Source organism: Lissotriton vulgaris, chromosome 5 (genome assembly GCF_964263255.1).
Source record: "Lissotriton vulgaris chromosome 5, aLisVul1.2, whole genome shotgun sequence".
Taxonomy (NCBI): Eukaryota; Metazoa; Chordata; class Amphibia; order Caudata; family Salamandridae; genus Lissotriton; species Lissotriton vulgaris.
The window spans coordinates 350,584,504-350,610,777 of NC_141693.1; the positions used below are offsets into that span (position 1 = coordinate 350,584,504).

At 48.7% G+C, this 26,274-nt stretch overlaps 1 protein-coding gene across 1 annotated transcript in view; it reads right to left on the bottom strand.

The window, feature by feature from the left end:
* Positions 1-19,826, bottom strand: part of SLC25A34 (solute carrier family 25 member 34) — a 103,951-nt gene extending 84,125 nt beyond the window's left edge. The window contains exons 1-2 of the mRNA XM_086921616.1: positions 18,220-19,826; positions 16,298-16,363 (exon numbers count right to left, since the gene is read on the bottom strand). Coding sequence (XP_086777742.1) covers positions 16,298-16,363; positions 18,220-18,651 — 498 coding nt within the window. The 5' untranslated portion in view covers positions 18,652-19,826. The remainder of the gene's footprint in view (positions 1-16,297; positions 16,364-18,219) is intronic.
* Positions 19,827-26,274: the final 6,448 nt, after the last annotated feature.

Sequence of the window (26,274 nt, forward strand, 5' to 3'; positions counted from 1 at the left end):
TCTTCAGCTTCTTCCAGGAATTAAGAACTAAGGAGGAGGCTCTGATGTGTGGAGGCAGGTCGTTCCATGCTTCCAAACACCAGTATGGTCACAGATAAACGCAGTACGATTTGCTCAGTTCAGATCGAAGGGGGAGTCTGTAGGGACCTCACAATTTAAGACACTTGCGCCTTCTCTTCTGAACATGGATGACATAGATCTCAATCATGTACAGTGTAGCTTCTTGCTCTGAATATTTGTCTCTTCCACAGCAAAATGGAAAGGACAAGACAGTGGACAAGAGATTGAGGTTCTCCATCAGCCATCGAAGCTGAACACAGCTGCTCATTCCCACTTCCTTTGTCAGTCAACAAAACACTGACATCTCCAATAGTCAAGTCAGCAAGACTTAGACCTTTTGTTCATCAGGCGAGAAAGCACAGGACCCACTTTCTGTTGGCGAGTCGGCGTAAAACGCCTCTAACTCCGTCCATCTATAAGCTGTGGGGCTCTTCCCAGTATGCTATCAGTCATGTATCACTAAGATTACGCAGTCATGGATTCACAAGGCCTAATCGCTCTTTCCTCCACAGATGCCTTAACCATCAGCAAAGCATCAGTCTTAACTTCTCCACCAGAAAGGCATGAATACTTCTCTCCAGCAAGGGATTGTGTTTCCTATTTTGTGCACTTGATGCAACATGCATGGAGTTCCCTCTAGTTTTATCCGCAAGGAAGGAAGCTGGTTCTTCTCAAGACACTGGCATTTTTCCATAGTTTGCAAAAGTTCTTTCTACTGCTGCTTGTGCTTTCACCCATAGTGGTTGAGATTTAATTCCAGTCTTAGTACTTTGTTGTCCTGTGTGTGCAGCCTGAGCTGGTCCAGTATGCAGGGCGGCGAAGGTTAAGAATCAGTGTTGAAGGGCTCAGACACATTTAATTCAGTATGGGAATTCTCTCTGATTAAATATTAGATGAAAAACATCAGCCTTTGACCATCCTCTAACCTGTAGTACCTCTGAGCTTATTGTTGGACAATTAAAAAGGATTTTGACTTGTGTTCCAAATATGGCCACTGACCACCCATCCACTCTATTTGTTAGCAACAAATCAGCACTCTAATGTCAGTCTTAACATGTGGGTGATTAAATGCTAGCAGTTGCAAGTCGGGGCACTGGGGATCCTTTTTGGGGATAGGGACCTACTTTTCACCATCAGATTGGTACTCGGAGCACTAGAGGTCAGGTGAAAAAGAATAGTGAAGATAATGATAGGGAATCAGTGGCAAAGGGAGAAAGTATGGATGAAAAAGAACCTGCAATAGTGACATAAAGAGGCAGGAAGAGCAAGGCGGTGGAAGAAAAAGTAAAGAGAATCAATACTAGGCCTCGCACTGCTATTTGGCAACCGAGGCATTTGGCAGTCTTGTGGACAGCCCATTCGAAAAACTCTGAGTGCATGCACAGACTTTTTTTTAGGTCTGGCCTTTGAGGCACCTTTAGTCAGGGCCGGACTGGCCATAGCGGGCACTGGGCGTTTCCCCGGTGGGCCGCTAGGGTGGGGGCCGATTTGGAACCCCTGGGGCCGTTTTTTTGTTACCGGGGGGGGGGGGGCGGCAATATCGGCCCCAGTAACAAAATTGGCCGAAACCGGCCCTCGCACACTGCTTTGCTGCACTCCCCCTCACCCCAGGGGGTGCTGGCTGAGCAGTGTGCCAGGGCCGGTTTCTGTTCCCAGTCCGGCCCTGCCTTTAGTTGTCTCACTAGACCAATGAAACTGAAAGTACGGCCCCGGGGCAGACTGCGGCCCTCTTGACCTTTACATGCGGCCCTCTGGCCAGCAGCGGCACTCTGCTGCTGTTTACTCGACTCAGCACTAACATTTTAAAAAAGTTAAATACACAGCAAGCACTTATTTAAAGGTTAATTGCAGTTAGAGAAAGGAAATACATTACATCCAAACACAGGAGAAGGTTTTGTACAGCAGGCATCCTGAAGTCATGTATTTCGAGGTCCTCTTATAGGTGATAATGAAGCAAAAGAAGGGAAATTTAAATAAAACAATTACCCCGGAGCACACAATTTGGTCAAGTGGGGAAACCGGGATTAATTCCAGGTTTACTGGTTTCACATTGCGCAATTGAGTTCAGCCACTAGATGTACATGCTTCGCTTCCTCTACACCCACTTTGTGCCCTCAGTACAGCCTTCGGCCACACCAAAGACCACACTTTTCAGCCCCTGGGAAAATGTTTGCGAGTACTCAATCACTAGACTATTGTTTTTTTTTGTTTTTTTTAAATCAAACAAAATATACTTATATAAAAGGGGTTAGGTAAGACGGCTTCTTCCATTGGTCTGTTAAATTATCATTCATATTTTGCTTCAATGCACCACCACAACATAGAGCATGGGGGAATAGGTTAGCCCACTTTTACCACTGGCTATGTTTTATTCACATCCACTTAAAATAGTTACCTTTATCTTCAGTGACAAATATGCTTCGAAGTGTGCTTTTTATTTATAAATACGTTTTAAATACCAGCTATTTGTGTTGCCTGCATTTGGGGTGCCAAATTACAGGGTGATTAATTTCCCTTCGCTTTTTCAGAGTTTTTCTTATAGAGTCTTTAAGTGGCAAAGTATCATTGTAGCTGCCTGAGATTTAAATCCTTGGTTAGGTAGCAATTTATTCTTGTTTCCTTCCTGGATAATAATATTAAAGTGCATAACGCAACTGAAAGGCTTACTATTTTTAAAAAAATCAGTAGTAAAGCAGCTACATCAGTAATTCTTTTTTAATTTAACATTTTTATTGCAAGCATATGGTTGCTACACTTAGGGGCCGGCACTTTTTTTGTGCTTTTTATGTGTGGGGGGCACACATGATTACAATAAAAACGAATTTAAAAAGTGCACTAGCTTGCCACGGCCAGAATGCTTGTTTTAAAAAGTAAATAAATAAGCACTGGAGCGAGGACATATTCAGATATCACTGCTTGTGAGTAGATATGGCCTTCCCGCCAATAAGCATGAAATGTAGGGCCTAATTAAAAATGATTCTGCTATTTATCACATCTAATAAATAATGATACCCCAGGGTATGCTATGTATCGTGTGCTAATTGAGCCTACTACGAGTTTTTGGCGAATAGCATGCAGATTTGGATTTCAACCCAACAAAATCTACAAGATATGGCATATACCATATAATTTTCCCATGAGAACTTTCAGCAGGTTTGACCTGCATAACTTTAACAAAGGTTCAGCTATTTACTGCATTCGATAATTTTCAGCTGTGTTAAATACAACCAAACTTGTAATTCCGACCCCTGCACAAACCTTTGTTAATGCAAGGGGTTGAAAACAATGACCTACTCGTACTGAGACCCTTAGGGGCATATTTACAAGGGTATATCGCCCCCAAAACATCACTTTTAGCAACGTTCTGGTGACGGTACGCCCTTCTCCATATTTACAAAGCTGTGTTAAGCCACTTTTTGTGGCTTAACGCCGCCTTGTAATTAAGGCCCCTTTACAGGCATCACTTAGGGTGAAAGGGGCGTGCAATGGGTGTTGCTGCGGGTGTCCCAAATCAACACCCATTGCTTTTGACGCTGCCCCAGATTTACAAGGAGGTGTAAATCTCAGACAGCACCAAAAACGAATGCTCTGCAAGAGCAGGAGTTACAATGGTGAAACAAGGAGAAATACTTTTATTTCTCCTCGTTTTTGCTTTTTCTTTGTGTGCTGCATTCTGTAGCTTACATAGAAAGAGCAAAATGCCATTGGTGATTGACCCCTTCCTGCACATAAACAACCATTCTCTGCAATGCAAGCACCCTTGCACTATGGTGCAAGGGTGCCTGCGTTGGCGCTAGGCAGCTAAATTTAGCGCCAGCGCTGGGGAAAACACAGGGGTGTGCCGTATTCTGATGAACACGGCGCATCCCTGCGTTTTGAAAATGGAGGACGGTGCTGCCAAATTTGGCGCAGCTCCGCCCGCCAACATTTTCTCGTAAATATGCCTCATAGAATCTTGGCCTGGAAGAACAGGAAGTCAATCCCTTTTAGAGCCGGTGGCACGCGATGTCATGACTTTGAGTGCAAAGCCAGTCTAGCCGCTTTTCTTTGCAATTATTGCAATGGGCTGATCCACCTGGGTGGAGCACGAGTTTGGGTAACATTCCTTAGCACAAATAGGGCACACACGTTCTAAGTTTCGATCAACAACATTTTACACAAGGATTGGGGTCTGGCTTATAGACTACCCAGGTGCCACCTGCGTTACTTGACGCCTTGTCTTATCTGTGGCCCCAAGGTCACTGCTCTAAGATACTACATGCACTTTAACTACACGCTATGGGAAGGCGTGGCTGCTGCAAGGAAGGCGAGCCTGTGCTGCACCAGTAGGAGAGCCGCAGGTTAAAAAAACACACAACCTGCAGACTTTGAACTTTGTGTTTGTTCTGTTGCCGTGCTGAGCCACTCTCTGCTTTCAACTGCGAGCCAATCACACCCGAGTCTCCTCCTCAACTGGCCACCCCTCAGTCAGCAAATTCCAGTTATGAAACGTGTTGTTTCCATGCCACACTTTTGTGTGAGTGACTCTGTTCCGACCTATGGTTCTTCCAGGGGCATCAGCCTATCAGGAATAACCTTAAAGATTCACAGAGCGTTTCAGGAACTGTCCATTTTAGGCTGATCTACAGTTGACTATGTGGCCCAAGTTCACTGTTGGGAGGTGTGGGGAGTTTACTTAGTTCTGTTTTCTTTTTTTCTCGTCTTCGTACTTGCTAAGGCAGTATGAATGCAACAGCAACTAGGGCAAAAGCTGAAACGTGACTTTCTCCTTTATTTTCCATCAAATACTTCCGGCTCTTGTATTGTGACACTGAAAACAGGGCTGTCCACAAATGCAGTTCAGCTAGTTTTATCAAATAGTAATTACAATTCCCAAACTCTTTGCACTGAGCTCAGTCAAGCACCAACATGAAATTCTACAGACAACTCAAGTCAGACACAATCAGAAACATCAACATCAGAAACAACCACCCTCAATCAGGCAACCAATGGTGTGGATACCGCCAACCCCCACAATTATCTGCTGTGGATTGAAGTGTTGGGGAGAACATTGTGAGGAGCGAAGATGAGAAAAAACAACACTGTCCTTGGCGCTTGGTGTAGATAACTGCCGATGCCCCTCTTAACTGGGGAAAACCTGAGTTTTGCCCTACCATCTGCAGTAGAGGAAATGTCCTTTGATTGCCGAAAATAGACTCTGCTGTCTATTGGAGGAATATGGGAGCATATTATCAAACAGGGCGTTAAAAATTATCGCCGTTTTAGCGGCAGAAAACTGCCGCTAAAGCGGCGATAATGGGCTTGATAATATGGCCTTGTGAATTCAAATAGAAACCCATGTTCTGGTGTGAACATGGGTTTCTATTGGAGTTCTCCAGGGCATATTATCAAGCCCATTATCGCCGTTTTAGCGGCAGTTTCTGCCGCTAAAACGGCGATAATTTTAACGCCCTGCTTGATAATATGCCCCATAGTATAGATGTTTTCTCTCCTCAGACAAGAATTGGCATAGTCCTTCTGTACATGCAGCCATGTGCACAGCCCAATCTTCACCTAACTGGCAAGATACACTGACTTCAGAACAATGATGCTGTAGTTAACGAGAGACAACAGAACCACGTGACAAGGGCGTCCAGATGCCGAAAGAGTGTCATGACCATACAAGTGGCAGAAATACACCTTACAAATGCTGATAAAAGATTATAGTGCCTGATTGCAGACAGCACTCCCCAGACCTCCAGCCATTCATACTTACAACACACTTTATATGGACACCCCACCATGTGCCAATAGACCACATTCCTTCTACACTTATAGACGAAAACCCTCACACGGACAACAGGATTTTTTTTTTTGGGGGGGGGGGGGATTTTTTAAATGAAATGCAACCTGAGTAAAGTTGTTTTAACAGTCGTGGCTGCCCGTTCCAAAACAATGAATCATCATATTTATTATGCTTCAGTAGAGCGCCTAGAGACACATTGTTTTGAACAGCGCACTAGTCCATATACATAAATATAAATGAGCATATATTTCAGTGATTTCAGTACACAAAGTTTTATTAGTAGTTAAAGAACCGTATATCCTTTTCTTTAATATGGTAGATACATTCGAGCATTATTTTTGCTCAGATGTTATTCGTTTTGCAAGATCTCGACTTTTTCTAGAAGTTGATTTGAGAGAGATTTTTGCGGAGATCCAGTGAAGTTGCTCAGCTTTAATTGAGGTTGTGGTGGTTGATGTAAAATAGGAAGCCTTGGTTGAGGACGGCAGTCTTGGGTTGTCTGAAGTTGTGAAAAGTCGAATGTGCTGTAAACCGGTGATTGGTTGTTTGCTCTTTGGAACACCCTGTTCCGCTCATGATTAGCACCAGATAGGGTTTTGGGTGACAACCGACCGGATGGAGGTCTGTCTCCTGGGGCTATTGGGGGAGGCGGTGCAGTCTTTAAGACTGTGCACTGTTTTGGGCTGCATCCGTTATAGGATGTAGCCCAAGAATATATAAGGGGCCATTTTGGTCTGCCACCCACCATTTTTGATAGGTGTACATGGTGGCAGCCCATCCATAGGTAGCCATGGTAGTTTTTCCTGTTGTAGCCCTCCAAGTACCACGCCTCAGGCGTTAGACTAACACATTTTAGTGAGATTGTGTGCGTCACCTCACTAAAAAGAATTAGTCACGCATTTTTAGTGCTTTGACACCACCTACATGAGGTGTGGGAGAATCTGGGATTAACTGCGAACGTCAGAGCAGCTGCCTTAAAAGGAGAGTGGCGAGTGCTGTGACACTGCGGTGCGAGACTGGTACCAGCCTGAGTCAGGTCCGTGTGTGTCAGTAGAATTGTAATAACTTGACCGACATTGAACATTAATTTATTTAAATAGCCTGCAACTGCCCTCCCCTCGGGGGCGTGCCATTGTTGGGCGCAGTTGACTGTATTGATTAGAAAACATCTGAGACTCTGCTGCAGAGATGGGTACCATAATGTCACGTGGCCTGTAGTAATACCATGCTATCCATAGCCAGTAGTGCTTTGCCTTCAGGTGAATATGGGCAGGGTACCTTGCTTTCGGCAAGCATGTGCCGCACGTCTATTACAGTGTCAGTGACACTGACCTTTTGGCAATGGCGGACATTTACATACAGATGAATGGGCGTGATCTGTTTTTCCATCTTCAGTGCCCACCGCCAGAGTGGAGCTGCTGGTGCCTCTGAGAGATAACATGGGCAGAGACTGAGGGGCATATTTACAATGAAGTGACGGAGCACGACAATAGCCTCCTTGGCTTAACGCCGCGCTCCGCCACATCAGAAACGCAGGGCTGCACCAAATTTACAACAATATGGCGCAGCCCTGCGTTTCCCCCTGCGCTATCCCTATACTTAGCAGCCTAGCGTCTACACAGGTGCCAGGGTGTCTGCTTTGAGGGGAGATCTTCCTGCACATAAACAATCTTTAAATGGCGTTTTGTAACTTTTATGTGTGCCGCTTAATGCAACACACATAGAAGTTGCATAACAACATTTTTTTAAATTGTTTATGTGCAAGAAGGGTCACCTTCCTGCACATAAACATTTAATGGCAATTTGCTGTTTTTATGTGCGCTGCACAACACAGCACACATGGAACCCGCAAACATTAGGAGTAATAAAGCATTTCTCTGTGTTTCGCCTGTTTAAGGCCAGGTTTTTCCTGGTCTTTATTGTGGTGCTACCTCCTATTTATGCCACCCTTGTAAATAGGGGGCAGAGTCAAAATAAATGGGTGTTGCGGTGAAACGGCCATTGCAATGCCCATTGCCCTTAATTTTCACGCTAAGTACAGCGTGAAAGGGTGCCTTATTTACAATACAGCATTAAGCCATGTTAAGAGGTTCAACGCTGCCTTGTGAATAAGGCGAAACACCTATTGCCACCATAACGTCACTAAAAGTGACATTGTGGTGGCGATAGGGGCCTGTAAATATGCCCCTCAGTGTCACGGTCAAGCCAGGGTCCTGTCCGCGCGGGCTGCTTCAGCAGGATGTTTTTTAATTTCATATTCTTGCTTGCCCAGGCCCCCAGGTATTGCTGCTGGCGCCCATCAGAGTTAATTTATAAGACACGACTATCCCTAACCTTCTGAACATGTAATGCTCTGTTGTGTGTATGGGGGTGGGGGTGTCCGTTCACTTTGAGGACAGGCACTGAGTGTCTTTAAAAGGCATGCCATGAGCTCTCACCGTGACTTCAATCTACAGCAGATGCAACGCAGAACTGCACAGCCGCAGAGAGGAGCATCACCTCTGCCACCCTACCAGCCTCCCTTCTCCAAACCGAAAACTGACTCCTGTTTCCACATCACAGCGACACTGTCTTAGCAGCTGTCTGCAGCCAGTGAGTGTGACTCCAAAGACACTTGAACTACAGCAGCGCCTTATTTTCACAGCATTGTGAGATTTAAATCAAGGATAACGCTGGGGATTATTGTTCCTGCTGGAGAGAGGTCGGGGTTTTGTAAATGTAAATTTAAATGTACAGGAATTTATGTAGCGCAAATCACCGAGCGGTTTCTAAGCGCTTGCTTAGGGAACCCGTCCTGGTATTCCCCTGTGAGATAGCCCCGGCAGGGTATCCGCAGGGTGAAAGCCAGGCATCCCGCCGCAAGGGGCCGTTGTGGAGATTAAGCAAGCTATTGCCCAGAGTCGCAGAGTGTGAACCCGTGAATCAAGTAGGCACCGGAGCGAGAATTGTCGAGTCCGTGGACATTTTCGGACTCAAGACCCCGCCGAGCCGGGAATTGAACCCTGATCCCGGGCTGACCTCTGCTTCCAGGTCTGCCTCCTCTAACCAGTGAGCCACACTTCTCCAACAGAAATAAGAGGTTTAAAAGTGCCTGCTGCAGAGTTCCTTGGAGTTTCTCATTGCTCAAATTGGTGTCATTTCTGATTTTTTGCAGTTTCCATGGACTTTATCGCATGATTTTACTCGCGTAAAGTGTTCCTTTCAGTGTCACACATTTCGTTGTTGAATGTCACTCATAAGTACACTGAAACTATAAAAATGCCACACATAAGAAATCTGAAAGAAACCATGGCAGATATGCTGTTGGTCAACAGTATTTGGAAGTGTAGCATTTCTCTGTTAAAATGTCTGAGAACAAGGTTACGCAGGGGCTCGTCTGATAGAGGAGGCGGGAAATATTTCTTTTTAATATTTTCACCGGTGCGAGTGCGACCTCTGGGCGGGCCAGCCAGTGAGGCACGCGCCTGGCGGGGTAGCCGCTGCCTTCAGTGCCTGCCCCCTGCCCCGTAGACGCAGTGCCGGGCACTTTCAGGGAGGCAATAGAGGCTGCTCGCGCGTGCGCCGGGAGACCCTTTGTAGTCGCAGAGGTTGAAGTAGGGTAGGGCCCACAGGTTATGAGCAGCAATGGGACAACGGAGGAAGCTTTTCAAGAGGCACACCTGTACTCCTACTCGGAGGAGTGAGACCCAGGCCTGGGTGCAACCACGGGCAGGCTCTAGGGGGCTGTGGTCGGGCTGCAACCGTCTTCTAAGGGTGGCGGTACGGAAGGCCTAACATTAGAAGGCAGAGCTGCAATAAGGGATGTCTACTCGAGTGCTCCGTTCGTGCAGTCAGCCAAGTGCGCTGACGTCTCCCTTTATTATATACTTCCCGGCCCTGGGAGTTGCATTCGTTACAATGTATTGCAGTGGCCGGGTGGCTCACTACAAAACCCAGCAGGGCTCTCAGCCCGGTGGGAGTGTTGCATATCCTGGTGCCAAGGCTGGGCCCATTTGAGGATCTTCATGCTAGAAGTCTGGGGGACGTGGGTTTTATCCTGCACATAGCGCCAGCCCAGATCAGACCATTGGTCAAATGGGGGAGGGGCAACAGGCCCTGGTTGCAGATTGCGGGGAGGGGCCACAGGGCTTCCTGAGGTAGTAAGGGGAGGCAGAAATGGAGTTGTTAGGCCCCAGTGGCCAAAAGCTAGATCTCACCACAGCGGGGGACACCCTGGTGTGGGAGGGTGGAGAGGAGGAAGGGCAGGAGGTGCAGGTTCCTGAACACTCCAGAGCTGGAATTGGGGACCGGTCAGTGGGGGAAGTCAGGGAGGCTGAGGGAGATGGGGTTCGATCTCAGGTATCCCTGGGCTTGTAGGACTGTGTAGAGAGGTGTTGAAGGGTCTGTAGGGATGCGCAGATACAGAGAGTTCAGAGACAGGTTTACAGAGCCAAGGAAGGGCTGGCACTCAGCTGGGTTGCGAAGAAGAGTCAAGTGGTAGGGTTCAGGCAGTAGGGGGTATTGAGTCTTGCACAACAGACATATTCTCGTTTTTTAATGTCTCATGACCTCAAGAGGCAGCGGACTCAGGGGAGCACAGTGCCACTTCCCCCGAGGACGTGGTAACAGAGGATGGGGAATTGATGGGAAGAAAGGGAATGCAGCAGGAGCAGAGGGAAAGAGAGCAAGGAGTTGAAAATTAAGAAACTCCCCTATATGTGGGTGACTAAGCCTTTGGAGGCCCACCTTATGTTGGCCACCAAGGAAAAGACCTGAAAATGGGTGTATGTCAACATTTTAAGCTGCTACACAGCAGTTGTGTGCCAAGGAAGGGTGCAAGGACTTGACAAAACGACCTAGAGTGCCTATGACAATAGAGAATGAGACAGCGGCTTTTCTAATTTACACCAGTGTTTACTGTGAGAAATACCCTGAGAGTTGTGTGGCCCTACTTAAATACGTGGACATCATACGAAAAGGGCAAATTACATTTCGGGGTAATGCGTGGGCGCAGTATGAAGATGAATTCCAAGCATGCATGGCCCTTGGCGGAGAGTCTAAGTGGGGAGAAATAGCAGCAACTATGGCACCACCTGATGGGTCAGGCGAAATTCGGTAGGCCGATAATCACTGCCAGCGGTTTGACTATAGTATATCCACCCTTCCAGGCCCACCTAATCCCAGGGAGGGGTGGGTTCTACAACAAAGAGCCAGGGGGGAACAATCAGGTCTGTTGTGAGTTTAATAAGGGACTGTGCTCGAGGGAGTATTGCCAGTTTAGACACAAGTGTTCCAAGTGCTCGGGAAGGCAGGTACGTGTGCACTGTTATTGCAATGAAGGGGGCCAGCAGTGGGGACATGTAGGGGAATATGCAGGCCAGTGGCAGCAGAATTAGGGCAGCGCCGGTGCACCGCTATCAGCACCAGGGAACTACAGAGGAGGAAAGAGGGCACAGGAAACTGGAGGTAAAAGCTTGTATGCCGGGTAAGTTGTATAGGCGGTCATATCCCAATGAGGCGAAAGCAGCGATCTTGCAGAAGGGGTTTCAGTGGGGTTTCCATTGGGGCAAGGGGCTCGAGATTACCGTGATGAGCAGACAATCTCAAACAGTATAGGATCACCCACAGGTGGCGTGGGAGAATTTACAGAAAGAAGTGCACAAGGGTAGGATGGCGCGTTCTTTTGATGAAAGGCCAATGGATAATCCAATTGTGTCCCCGATAGGGTTGGTTCCCAAGAAGGAGCAGGGTCAGTTCCGGCTGATTCAACATATGTCTTGGCCAGAAGGACAATCAGTAAATGACTTTATAGTTGACGAGGTGGCATCCGTGTCATATTACGCAGTTGATGTAGCAATGACACTGGTGGGCCAGGCGGGGGTAGGAGCGGAGATGACAAAGTGTGATATAAAGACGGCATGCCCCTTGTTGCCCATTCACCCAGTTCATTTTCAGCTGCTGGGTATACAATTGGGAAGGCAAAGATCTGTGGATAAAGCTCTCTTAACCGCATGCGTGCTAGCGGTTTTCCCGCTGTGCGCTGCATTTTTCTAAAACCCGCGGTTCATGACGAGCTCAGCTCGTCATGAGCGTACGTGAGGCGTAACGCATGATGAGCTGAGCTAGTCATGAGCGTCGAAGGCGTTAATGGGTTGTGCCCTTTCCTGTGCTCTGCTCGAACAGTTTAGTTAATTTCTGCGATGGCTGGGCATGAGTGGGTGATCCATTACCTGGATTATTTTTTCTTTGTCACCAAACCTGGCTCTGCGGAGCGGCAGCACTTGCTGGTAAGTATTCAAAAGCTCATGGATGACATTGAGTTGTCTTCAGCCCCTGAAAAATCAGTTGGTCCACAGACAATCCTTTCCTTTTTAGGGACACAACTGGACTTTGGGGTCATGGCGGTATGGTTGCCCCTGGAAAAAAAGTTGAAGATACAATTGTTGGACATGATTATGGACAAAGTTAGGGTCAAGGTTAGGGAGGTGCAGGTACATTTGGGCCTCTCAATTTTGCATATAGGGTGGTACAGGCTCATGTAGGAGGCTAGGATTGGCTCTGTCAGGTCTGTCACTTCCACATCATCATGTACGGCTGCCAGCAGAGGTGAGGGAAGATCTGCGCTTGTGGCGATTCTTTTTGGATTCATTCAACTGTATTCCACTGTGTATGTCACAAGAATTTGAGTGTGATGTCCACATCTACTCAGACACTGCAGGGGGTATAGGCTTCAGCTTGTACTGGCAAGGGCATTCGTGTGTGGAGAACTGGCCTGAAAGTGTGGAAACATGGTGGGCACAGAATTGCTTATCTTTAACTGTTACAACTGGCGGTGGCAGTCCCCCTGTGGGAGGATTTGTTGGCGTACAAAAAAGTTCTGTTTCGCATCGACAACATGGCAGTGGTGCAGGTGGTTAAATGACAGCTGGCTAGAGACATGCAGGTGCTAAAGTTGTTGCAGGTTTTTGGGCTTGAGCGCTTAAAACATGATATTTTGTTCAGGGCAAAACATGTAACCGGAGTGACAATGACACTGCGGATGCTTTGTCTTCTTCACAGTGGGAGAAGTTCCATGGGCTTGCCACGGAGGCAGACAGGGACAAGACGCACATTCCTGCAGAGCTTTGGACAGTAGACGACGGAGGCTGTTCCAGTTGGTGGTAGGGTCTCTGCCTGCATCCTTTCAAATCAAAGGCTGGCTGAACTACTCACACCTGACATGGGAGGACTTGAGGTCTTTGATGGCTCCCCCACAGCCCTTCATTCCACAGACTTCTAGGCAGATATTTAAATGTATCAATAACTTGGTATCTGAATGACACTAGCCAATGTTACCCGGCCTGTCAGCCCACATGGAACTTTATTTGAAATACAGGCGATTCAACCTTGTCTATCAGGTATAAGACACATACATATGGTTGCCACCTTTTCCAGAGAAAAATACCAGACATTTGTTTATCTTCTAAGATTGTTCAAAGGCTCTGACCATTTTACTCTTTTATGCAGTTTTAAATAGTGTGAACTCGACCCGAAGGCATTGGAATGCTTTACATTGGCACCAGCTACATTACTGAAGGGCACATTCATTTTTGTTTTTTTAGGAATGGGGAGATTAAGTGATTTGCCCAGAATGATGAGCCGACACAGAGACTCGAATCTGGTTCCCCTGTTCCAAAGTCGGCAGCTCTGTGCATTATGCCACATCCTCTCCCCAATAGACTTTATATAAAATCGACTGCATTCATTTTTAACATGTCTTTGAAGTCTTTGCTTACTTTCACTATCAGTCATGAATCATGAAGGCAACTCTGGAACACATTGTAAAGTGGTTTCTTATCATATTTTCTGTTTTAAGTGTGTACGGAGAAGGAGAACAAATGCAGACTTTAGGTGATGTTCCGAATTTTTGTACGCGCCGAGACATTAAAATACTGGTCATGCCAGTAAAAAAACCGACCAGGTGGCAACCCAACACACAAGCCTCAATATAGCTTTCCCAGTAATCCTGACTCATCTAGTAACAGGAGTAAACTGGTGATTCAGAATTACAAAATGATTACATAATCTGCTGTAACTGTGGGTAGAGAGTATTTTAATAGAGACTTCGGCTATTGAAAGCAGCAGAGATCTCTGGGTGAAGTACAGAGCAAAAACATATGGGCATCGTTTCGGGAACACCGACTCCTGTTTATTATTCCATCCAAAAACAGCCATCGGGAGTATTTCTAACCCTCCTTGCCCCATGAGTTACAGAAGTTCAGGAACTTTATAGCAGGAGAAAATTTAAAGTAATTAAATACATTTTGGAGCGTAAATTGGTAGTCTTCTGCCTAAATCTGACCTGTTGGCATGGTTGCAGGCCTAAAGCAAAAGGCCCTCTGTCCTGCAGCCCCCCTCCTCTTGGCATTACAATTAGCTCATCCCCCCCTCCACCTGCAAACAATATTTGCAAGAGAGGCCTGTGACTAAGGAATGCTAGAAGCCTTCTTCCCAATAAACCCCACCCAGGTGTTTAAAACCTGTCATCCACCGCAATGCAGCCCTCTCCAACTATAATATCATTCTGTACTCAACTGTATTTTGGAAAGTGGTTTTAGGTAGTTCTAACATGCAATTTTAATCACTTAACTAAAGTTTTAATTTGGGCGCAGAATGTAAAACTGGGGCACATCATTCAAAAGTGCAGTCGGACATTCTTACTATTAGAACATTGGAATGTTGAGCGCTCCATTGAAAACAATGGAGTGAACCCTGCTTCTAATGGTCAATAGAAGTCCGGTGCATCAACAGTCCAATGTTTAACAAAGGCCTCAATGAGCCCGAAGGGATTTCAACCCCCCACGGGCTCCGTGATGCCTCTGTTTCACAAATTAGAACATTCTGTCTTCTAGGGCTGGAATGTTCTACTAGCCTTAGAGTCCTCCGTAGCGAGCTCTACCGGACATTAAAGGCCTGTTCCCTTGTTTTAGGTCCTCCCCTTCGGCTCGGGCCTTTAATGGCCATTAGAGCCCGCGGCTATAAGGCTATTAGAACATTGGAATGCTGAGAGCTCACTGAAGACAATGAAGTGGTTTTGGACTCACAATGGCTGGTACAGACCTTCTGCTCCAATAATCCAATGTTTGTTTTTCTCCCTTCTTAATGTTTGTGATGCTCCCCTTTTAATTATTAATATTCTACATGCAGCAAGTGGAATGCTTTTATAGCCTAACAGCACTTCTGCCTCGGGCTGTAAAGGTTGTTAAAGGCCCTCACCCTTGTTATAACTCAGGTTTGGAGACTTTAATAACTAGGATAGCCTTTAGCAGTACTTTATAACACTTCATTGGGACAGTGGAATGTTAGAAGTTCCATTGAAGAAAATGGAATGGCAAAGGGTCAACAATGTTTGGGGTAGACCATCTGCTCAAGCATTCCAATGCTTCTCTTCCAGCTTCCCCTTGTTTAAGTCACAACATTGAACCGTCGTTAGAGGCTCTTGCTTGTGGCCTGGGTCTATCATTTGGAGCGAGGGCCTTTAACAACCGTTATAGCCCTCTGGAGTCAGTTATTACACTATAATAATAACAGTTTTTTCATGTAGCGCTTGACTCCACAATTTCACTTTAACTTACACGTCACTATTAGTCAGTCCTATAGTACCCTTTCAAGACCACCGATAAGTGAGAAAATGGATGGACGGCCCATGCCTTTAGGAAGGATGTGCACCGCAAACTCCCAAAAACTGTTGGCTTATAGGATTCACTCTGCAAACCAAGAATGACTGCATTTTAGGTGACATGTTAACATTATCTTTTCAACAGCAGGTCTGAAAATCAAACAGTAGATATTAGAGGGGAATGACTGAATTAAATAATCTAAATTAATAAGCAAGTCTTATGGAACAAAAAATACAAAGATTCGGGTACAACATAGATTGTCTTTTATAGTTCATACAGTTTACTGAATTCTTTGCTTTAATTTGCGGTTCAATGTGCACCGCACAGGATGACAGAATGAAAAGAGTGAACATCTTTATGTCTTACGGTGTGGGCTATGAATACCGAAGTCAGAATATCGACAGTTCGCATTATCGTGACCAGAATATCCAGGGACAAAATATTGAAAGGTAAGTTTGTATACATTTTCTATACCTACCTTCACATATATGTACGTTGGTGATATATATATCTCTTCAAGGTATGCAGATGTGGAGTTAAGAATAATTAAATCAATTCCTTCCTCTGTGCACTTACCTCTTTGATATTTTGTTCCTCAATATTCTGATCAAACTATTGTGACCTATTGAAATTTTGACTTTGATATTCCCTAACAAAATCTTTCTTAGATCATTTCAAGGGTTCTTGGTCTGCAGGGAGGCCTTCTCCACAGCCAGACAGTGAGTGAGTGAACAGACATGAATGAGTGAACATGCGAATAAGCGTGCATGCGTAACAGTGAGTGAGTGAAGTCACAAGCTGAGCGTTCACTCACCTGGTGGTTATGCTGATGTCCCACAGCGATGGCGGCCACGGTCTGCGCCTGGAGATGGGTTTTTACCTGCACCAATGAGAAAAGGGAATTCAGGTCAGGAACCAGCAGCACAGAGCACTTATCAGAGCTAAGCACAAACATTAACACAAGCTGTAATAGAGCAAAGTGTCAGTGTTTGGTGTCTATGAGGGGTGTAGAGCAGGCAGTCAGTGTTTGGTGGCTATGAGGGGTGTAGAGCAGGCAGTCAGTGTTTGGTGGCTATGAGGGGTGTAGAGCAGGCAGTCAGTGTTTGGTGGCTATGAGGGGTGTAGAGCAGGCAGTCAGTGTTTGGTGGCTATTAGGGGTGTAGGGCATGCTGGCACTGTTGAGCCTCAGCGGGCGGGAGGAGCAGGCTGGCAGTGCCAGGTACCCATGAAGATGGTGAAGTGGGCTACCAGTGTTGGAGCTGATAGTTGTCTGATGGTATTGCGATGTCTTGAGGAATGCTGGTCAAATTGCTAGAGTTGGGGTCTCTTTGTTGGGTCAGAGTAGAATGGAAGTTGTAGGGTCTTGCAGGGAGATGCCCGCTAGCCAACAGTGTTGGTGTTGCTCTGGTGAGTGTGCAGTTGGCTGGCAGTAGTAGAGTCTCTGGTGGCGGCCCATTAGACTGGCATTGTTCGAATCTCTATGATGTTATGGAGACAGGTTGTCTATCTTAGGGGTAAGGACAGTGTGGTATTAGCGGGGTCTTATTGGGGTGATACGCAGGCTGGCAGTTTTTACATCTATATGAGAGGTAGAGAGTACGCTGGTAATATTTGGGTCCCACTGCTGGATGTAGATTAAGCGGCCATAATTGGAGCTATCCCAGGGCAACATAATTTACTTGCGTGGTTGGGGTCTTACTGAGTGCTATTGACAGGGTGGGAGTGGCAGGTTATTTTAGGGTATGAAGAGATGGCTGGCAGTGTTTACATGATGCGGGGTTCATACCAGACTGGCAGTGATGCATTTGGGTTAACAGGGCACCCAGGCTCAGCTCATGGCCCCTGCTGCATGGTACTATTAGATGGTTGGCCTAATACCCTATCTAATGCATTCTGTGACTTGCAGTTCTGGTGAGATGCAATCAGGTATATTGGTTTCAGATTACAATGGTTTGTAAAAAGAAAGTTTAGGACTGGAAAGGTGTGCTTATTTGGCTTTCTTATCTAGCATACTCCATGCCCACCCAGCACTGTGCTGCGCCCGGCTGGCATCAGGATCCCGGCTCATTCTGCGCTGTTCTCCTGGGGACCGGGCTCCTTGGGTTGATAGGAACTCTAGTGCCGCGTGAGTTAGATGTGTGATCTGTGAAATCTTTGTAACTCTAGTGCAGTGCGCTACTGTTAGGGTTTTGTGATGTGTCACTTCTCCCTGGGACCTCTAGCGCCATATTGTATTGGGTTGGCCCACACAGCCTCCTTGGGACTCTGGCACAATACAAGTGTGGCTTTGGTCTTGTGCTGTGTAGGAGTTGACTTCTATGGTCTCTCAGCTCTTGCCCCAATATTCTGGTGGGGGTCCTCAAATTCTTGCGGACCTTCTGTCCTGGTATGTGCCTACCCGGCCCCTGAGATCTCTGGGTCAAGCACTCACTGTGATCCCCCGATACAGGCTGTGTCGGGTCGGTGGCCGATCCTTCCGGGTCAGAGCGGCCGAGCTCTGGAACTCTCTTCCAGTAGAGATACGGATGCTAGATGACCTTTTAGCCTTTCGTAAAGCTGTAAAAACCTTTCTGTTTTAATAAATTCGCCTCTGTCCTTCTTTCTGTTATGTTCCCTGTAGGTGTTGCATACTACCTGCCATGCGCCAGGACGCCCCTTAGCTGGGGCAGCTGCGCGCAATACAAAAGACTGTAACATAACATAACATAACATATTCTAATGCCTTGTGTTACTTACCAAGTAGGCCGGACTCCCTACAAAAGCTCCCAGTGCTCCAGCGATGGCCCCGGCAGCCAGGTTGCCCCCCGGCTGCTGCGTCAGGCCCACATCCTCCAGGTGGGAGTAGAAGTAGAAACGGACGCCATTCATGACTCCTTGGTACAGCAGGCCTGCCGTCAGGCCCTTCTGGAGCCCCCGCAGACCGTCCGCCCGGCCCACCGCCACCATGGCCTGCAGCACACCCCTGTAGTGGCGCTGGTAGCTACCCCTGGACCGCAGCTCCCCCTGAAGCTGCAAGCGGGTCTTGATCACCTCCAGGGGGTTGGTGAAGATGCAGGCCATGCAGCAAGCTGTGGCCCCCAACACAAAGTCCACGTGCGGGGAAATGGAGATCATCTGGGGGGACACGGTGGACCCCATTGTCCCTGGAGGCGCGTGTGGCGTTGGCATCACTGTCTACCAAAAAACATTTGCGATCAGGGAAATACCAAGATAGCAGGAAAGTTGTCGCGAAGACCTCTCTGAAGCTGATAAAAAGCTGGACTGTGAAAATACAGCAGTGATGCTGTTGTCGCAAAGGTATTTACAACTGCTGAACACGCCTGTACTGTTCAACCAAGAGTATGGCCTTCCATGAATGTCTGATTAAAAGCATAGCAGCCCGGCTGAAAAGCGTGTCCCATTAAGAGTGCAGAACCTTTGAGAGATGTATAGCACTGTCCCATTAGAAGTCAAGCAGCCCTGCTGAGATGACTTGGTACCGTCCTATTAAAAGCACAGCAGCCCTGTTGAGATGATGGTACCGTCCTATTAAAAGCCCAGCAACCCTGCTGAGATGCTTTATGAAATCTCTTTCAGATTAACCCAGAGCCAGTGACCTAAACCTGGCAGTCCGGTTTACAATGCCCCCACAGCCACATTTCGCCAGAGTGCATCAGTCACTGGACTTCGAAGTGTTGGGTAGATGTCCAAAAGCAGGCTCGCGCACACCCATGGTACTTTTCCAAACGTGTAACTTTGTCCGACCTTCCCGGCGTCAACGATGGAACCTCTCTGCGTGTGTCCATCCCCTGATCTGCGGCGGAGGAAGCACAGTTGTGGTGTGACTGCGTCGCTCGGAGGTGTTGTTGACCTGTCGCCGTCCGCAGGGCTGTCCTCTGCCTGAGGCTTGCACCTCTCCTGGCAGAGACGGCGTCTTCCCAGCTGGACCACGTCCCAGGTTGGCTCTGATGGGCGGCACGAGGCTGGCACCAGCGGGCGCAGCTGCTGCCCCGTCCTGCCCACGCAGCGGGCACGAGGTAGCCCACTCAAGTAGTTGACGGATTAATAGCAAGCAGTGTAAACACTACCATGCGTTCCCAACAATGATCCCTGAATGCACGTCATAGTCGTGTATTCTCAATGAATTCGTATTTATCCATCCATTCATCTCGCTGATGCGAGGTTTCGAAATCCCGGCTCTCCTTCTTCGGAGCCGTTCCTCGTCAGGCTGTCCCCATTGTCCGGCGGCGGCGGCGGCCATGGGCTGCCGGCACATCTCCCCGTACAAGTGAAGCGCCAGCCCGGGGCAAGAGTCCCCTCCCACTAGCCAATGGCAGCCCCGCAGGCCTCCCACACCTCCAGAGGCTGGGCCACAGCGGCGGGGTGTAGGTGAAAGCAGAATGTGGGTGAAAGTTCAGGGCAGTGACAGCTCAATGAATGGATCGACGGCATCTCTATGGTAAACATACCCATACTGAGGCTGGGCCCCTGCTGCATAGGCACGAGGTGGCCCATAGCCCTCGCTGCACAAAACCTTTCACTGCACTCGCGGTTTTAAGGGGGATGAAAACATTGGGTAGGGGGGGTCTCCTAAAGGGGCGTGGTCGATATAATTGAGGGCGTGACTTAAAATACATAAGATATAAAATCTGTGCCTGGCATAGTGCGTCTACCACGTGGTATTTTGATGCTTCTGTCATTGCAACCAGATATATAATACAGCAAGTAACATTGGACCTACAACAAGCCAGGACTATTGGCTTTATCAATGATTGTTATTACATAAACTTCGGCTTCGTTGTATATAACATTGAAAATGCTTCAGTTCTGAAGTAGTGAGACTGTGGAAGCACTGTAACGAGTCTCTTTGAAGTTACATCACAGGTAGTGAAGGGTGCTATTCCTGCAGAGTTCAGATTTTATTTTCACCCTGAGTGTGAGGGAAAAAATGGAAATCCCGATGGGGACCTGTCTCAGCACCTCCTTTTTAGAACGGCGGGTGCTGAGCACCGGCAGGACCCGGCCCACTTAAAGCCCTGACTGCACTAAACCTTCCAATACACAGAACCGAGCTTTCGCCACATTCACCCGTCCTCTCACTGCATAAGCACGCCACTTCCTCTCTGCATACAGACCTGCTCAGACCCTTTGTCATTGCACACTCCTCAAGCCCTCTTTTACTGCATACTGTCCCTTCGGGCATACAGTCCCACCCTCATTCGCTACACAATGACAACAAAAGTGCTATGGTGACCACCTGGCAAAAAGGACAATTCTTGAACAGTGACAGTAAAAATTCAGAACAAAGGGTCAAAATTCAGGACAAAAGGTCATTTTTACGGCACACCTGAGGACAGCTGACAAAAGTTCAAGCCAAAACAGGATTATGTTGTTTAGTTTACATTACACGTTAGAGTATTGAGCAAACCTTCACATATAGTTGGACATATTAAATGAGAAAATAACCTAACAGACATATACATGCTCTGCAGAATTTGACAACCAACTTAAGGGGCAGTTTTCAAAATTCTATCCCACACTGTGAATAATAGTGCCAGAGGAAACGCTGTGTTGCTGTACGTAGAGTTCACAGACAGTAGCAAAAGTCGGGATACCCGCACTCCAGGGGGCCCTCTCAGCACAGTACCCTGACTGGATCTGGGACCATAGTGGTAGGCGGTGGACCTGGGGTGGGCTCCGTGTACTTTGCAGGGGGGTGGGGGGCTTTAAGTTGTATTACTCCGCTGCGTAGCACTACTAGAGAATGTGAAACAGACCAATGATGGTGTGAAAGGAGGAGAGAGGTTTCTATACAGGGATGGAGAGACTGACATGTGGAACAGTGGGAATGAACAGGAGAGAAGAGGAAGCAAGAGACAGAACAATCAGTGAAAAGAAGACTACAGAAGACGATGGGGCAGAGAAAGGAGCAACAGTTACAGAAAGATGCTTAGGTTGAGAAGAGATAACAAGCATTTACATTGCAATGGTCTCGGCATTATTAAAGGTAGAGCTATTGGCATTGCTCCTGACTTTTTTTTAAAATCATAAATAAATGGCATTGTCATTTACATTGCCAATAGCTTAATCGTTTGCATATGCGAGACCTATTGCATTAGCACCCACACACAGAGTAAGTAGTAGAGTGAGTAGTTGATAGTGAGTAGGAGAGAGTTATTAGTAAAGATAGTATTAGAGAGCGAGTAGTAAAAAGTGAAAGAGTGAGTAATATATAGTGAGAGAGTGAGGCAGGCTATAAGTCCCTTGTAGGTTTATATTAAACACAATCGTTTTCTCAAGGACAGTGCAAGTGTTGTACAGGTGAAACCTAAAATGAGTACCAGGCATTAGCAAACGATCACCTGAATGGAAATGTACAGATTTGTTTAATCCTGCACTTCGGCCCTGACAAATTTGGTGGAAACCGGATACTGTAAAATATTCAAAATATATATGTTCACAAACCGACGCACTTACTGCCCTCAACACTCTGCCCTCTGCCCTCAACACTCTGCCCTCTGCCCTCAACACTCTGCCCTCTGCCCTCAACACTGCCCTCTGCCCTCAACACTCTGCCCTCTGCCCTCAACACTCAGCACTCTGCCATCTGTCCTCTGCCCTCAACACTCTGCCCTCTGCCCTCAACACTCTGCCCTCAACACTCTGCCCTCTGCCTTCAACACTCTGCCCTCTGCCCTCAACACTCTGCTATCTACCCTCAACACTCTGCCCTCACACTCTGCCCTCAACACTCTGCCCTCTACACTCTGCCCTCTGCCCTCAACACTCTGCACTCTGCCCTCAACACTCTGCCCGCTGCCCTCAACACTCTGCCCTCAACACTCTGCCCTCAACACTCTGCCCTCTGCCCTCAACATTCTTCCCTCTGCCCTCAACACTCTGCCCTCAACACTCTGCACTCTGCCCTCTGTCCTCTGCCCTCAACACTCTGCCCTCTGCCCTCAACACTCTGCCCTCTTCCCTCAACATTCTGCCCTCAACACTCTGCCCTCAACACTCTGCCCTCTGCCCTCAACCCTCTGCCCTCTGCCCTCAACACTCTGCCTTCTGCCCTCAACACTCTGCCTTCTGCCCTCAACACTGCCCTCAACACTCTGCCCTCAACACTCTGCCCTCTCTCCTCTGCCCTCAACACTCTGCCCTCTGCCCTCAACACTCTGCCCTCAACACTCTGCCCTCAACACTCTGCCCTCTGCCCTCAACACTCTGCACACTGCCCTCAACACTCTGCACTCTGCCCTCTGTCCTCTGCCCTCAACACTCTGCCCTCAACACTCTGCCCTCAACACTCTGCCCTCTGCCCTCAACACTCTGCCCTCAACACTCTGCCCTCAACACTCTGCCCTCAACACTCTGCCCTCTGCCAACACTCTGCCCTCTGGCAACACTCTGCCCTCAACACTCTGCCCTCAACACTCTGCCCTCAACACTCTGCCCTCTGCCCTCAACGCTCTGCCCTCAACACTCTGCCCTCTGCCCTCAACACTCTGCCCTCAACACTCTGCCCTCTGCCAACACTCTGCCCTCAACACTCTGCCCTCAACACTCTGCCCTCAACACTCTGCCCTCAACACTCAGCCCTCAACACTCAGCCCTCAACACTCTGCCATCAACACTCTGCCCTCTGCCAACACAACACTCTGCCCTCTGCCAACACTCTGCCCTCAACACTCTGCCCTCTGCCCTCAACGCTCTGCCCCAACACTCTGCCCTCTGCCCTCAACACTCTGCCCTCTGCCAACACTCTGCCCTCAACACTCTGCTCTCTGCCCTCAACACTCTGCCCTCAACACTCTGCCCTCAACACTCTGCCCTCTGCCCTCAACACTCTGCCCTAAGCACTCTGCCCTCTGCCCTCAACACTCCGCCCTCAACACTCTGCCCTCTGCCAACACTCTGCCCTCAACACTCTGCCCTCTGCCAACACTCTGCCCTCAACACTATGCCCTCTGCCTTCAACACTCTGCCCTCAACACTCTGCCCACAACACTCTGCCCTCTGCCCTCAACACTCTGCCCTCTGCCCTCAACAATCTGCCCTCAACACTCTGCCCTCTGCCCTCAACACTCTGCCATCTGCCCTCAACACTCTGCCCTCTGCCAACACTCTGCCCTCAACACTCTGCCCTCTGCCAACACTCTGCCCTCTGCCCCAACACTCTGCCCTCAACACTCTGCCCTCTGCCCTCAACACTCTGCCCTCAACACTCTTCCCTCAACATTCTGCCCTCAACACTCAGCCCTCAACACTCTGCCCTCTGCCCTCAACCCTCTGCCCTCAACCCTCGGCCCTCTGCCCTCAACACTCTGCCTTCTGCCCTCAACACTCTGCCATCTGCCCTCAACACTCTGCCCTCAACACTCTGCCCTCAACACTCTGCCCTCTCTCCTCTGCCCTCAACACTCTGCCCTCTGCCCTCACCACTCTGCCCTCTGCCCTCAACACTCTGCACTCTGCCCTCAACACTCTGCCCTTAACACTCTGCCCTCAACACTCTGCCCTCAACACTCTGCCCTCTGCCCTCAACACTCTGCACTCTGCCCTCAACACTCTGCACTCTGCCCTCTGTCCTCTGCCCTCAACACTCTGCCCTCAACACTCTGCCCTCAACACTCTGCCCTCAACACTCTGCCCTCGACACTCTGCCCTCAACACTCTGCCCTCTGCCCTCAACGCTCTGCCCTCAGCACTCTGCCCTCTGCCCTCAACACTCTGCCCTCAACACTCTGCCCTCTGCCAACACTCTGCCCTCAACGCTCTGCCCTCAACACTCTGCCCTCAACACTCTGCCCTCAACACTCTGCCATCAACACTCTGCCCTCTGCCAACACAACACTCTGCCCTCTGCCAACACTCTGCCCTCAACACTCTGCCCTCAACACTCTGCCCTCTGCCCTCAACGCTCTGCCCTCAACACTCTGCCCTCTGCCCTCAACTCTCTGCCCTCTGCCAACGCTCTGCCCTCAACACTCTGCTCTCTGCCCTCAACACTCTGCCCTCAACACTCTGCCCTCTGCCCTCAACACTCTGCCCTAAACACTCTGCCCTCAACACTCCGCCCTCAACACTCTGCCCTCTGCCAACAATCTGCCCTCAACACTCTGCCCTCTGCCAACACTCTGCCCTCAACACTATGCCCTCTGCCTTCAACACTCTGCCCTCAACACTCTGCCCTCAACACTCTGCCCACAACACTCTGCTCTCTGCCCTCAACACTCTGCCCTCTGCCCTCAACAATCTGCCCTCAACACTCTGCCCTCTGCCCTCAACACTCTGCCCTCTGCCCTCAAGACTCTGCCCTCTGCCAACACTCTGCCCTCAACACTCTGCCCTCTGCCAACACTCTGCCCTCTGCCCCCAACACTCTGCCCTCTGCCCTCAACACTCTGCCCTCTGCCCTCTGCCCTCAACACTCTGCCCTCAACACTCTGCCCTCAGCACACTGCCCTCAGCACTCTGCACTCTGCCCTCAACACTCTGCACTCTGCCCTCAATACCACTCTGCCCTCAATACCACTCTGCCCTCAATACCACTCTGCCCTCAATACCACTTTGCCCTAAACTCTCTGCCTTCAATACCACTCTGCCCTCAATACCACTCTGCCCTCAATACCACTCTGCCCTCAACACTCTGCCCTCAACACTCTGCCCTCAACACCCTGCCCTCCACACTCTGCCCTCTGCCCTCCGTGCCTGAGGTGCATCATCAGATCTGTGTGAATAATAACTGCAGGCAGCTCTGTGCCGGAGGTGCATCATCAGAGCTGTGTGAATAATAACTGCAGGCAGCTCTGTGCCTGAGGAGCTTCATCAGAGCTGTGTGAATAATAACTGCAGGCAGCCCGTGCCTGAGGTGCATCATCAGAGCTGTGTGAATAATAACAGCTGTGAGCCCATGCCTGAGGTGCATCATCGGAGCTGTGTGAATAATAACTGCAGGCAGCCCATGCCTGAGGTGCATCATCAGAGCTGTGTGAATAATAACTGCAGGCAGCCCCGTGCCTAAGGTGCATCATCAGAGCTGTGTGAATAATAACTGCGTCAGCCTGTGCCTGAGGTGCATCATCAGAGCTGTGTGAATAATAACAGCTGTGAGCCCGTGCCTGAGGTGCATCATCAGAGCTGTGTGAATAATGACTGCGTTCAGCCCCGTGCCTGAGGTTCATCACCAGAGGTGTGTGAATAATAACAGCTGTGAGCCCGTGCCTGAGGTGCATCATCGGAGCTGTGTGAATAATAACTGCGTCAGCCCGTGCCTGAGGTGCATCATCAGAGCAGTGTGAATAATAACTGCAGGCTGCCCTGTTCCTGAGGTGCATCATCAGAGCTGTGTGAATAATAACTGCGTCAGCCCGTGCCTGAGGTGCATCATCAGAGCTGTGTGAATAAGAACAGCTGTGAGCCCGTGCCTGAGGTGCATCATCAGAGCTGTGTGAATAATAACTGCGTTCAGCCCCGTGCCTGAGGTGCATCATCAGAGCTGTGTGAATATTAACAGATGTGAGCCGTGCCTGAGGTGCATCATCGGAGCTGTGTGAATAATAACTGCAGGCAGCCCCGTGCCTGAGGTGCATCATCAGAGCTGTGTGAATAATAACTGCGTCAGCCCGTGCCTGAGGTGCATCATCAGAGCTGTGTGAATAATAACAGCTGTGAGCCACTGCCTGAGGTGCATCATCAGAGCTTTGTGAATAATAACAGCTGTGAGCACCTGGTCTGAGGTGCATCATCAGAGCTGTGTGAATAACAACAGCGTTTCTGGATGCCCCGTGGCCCCCCGGGGACCGGTTA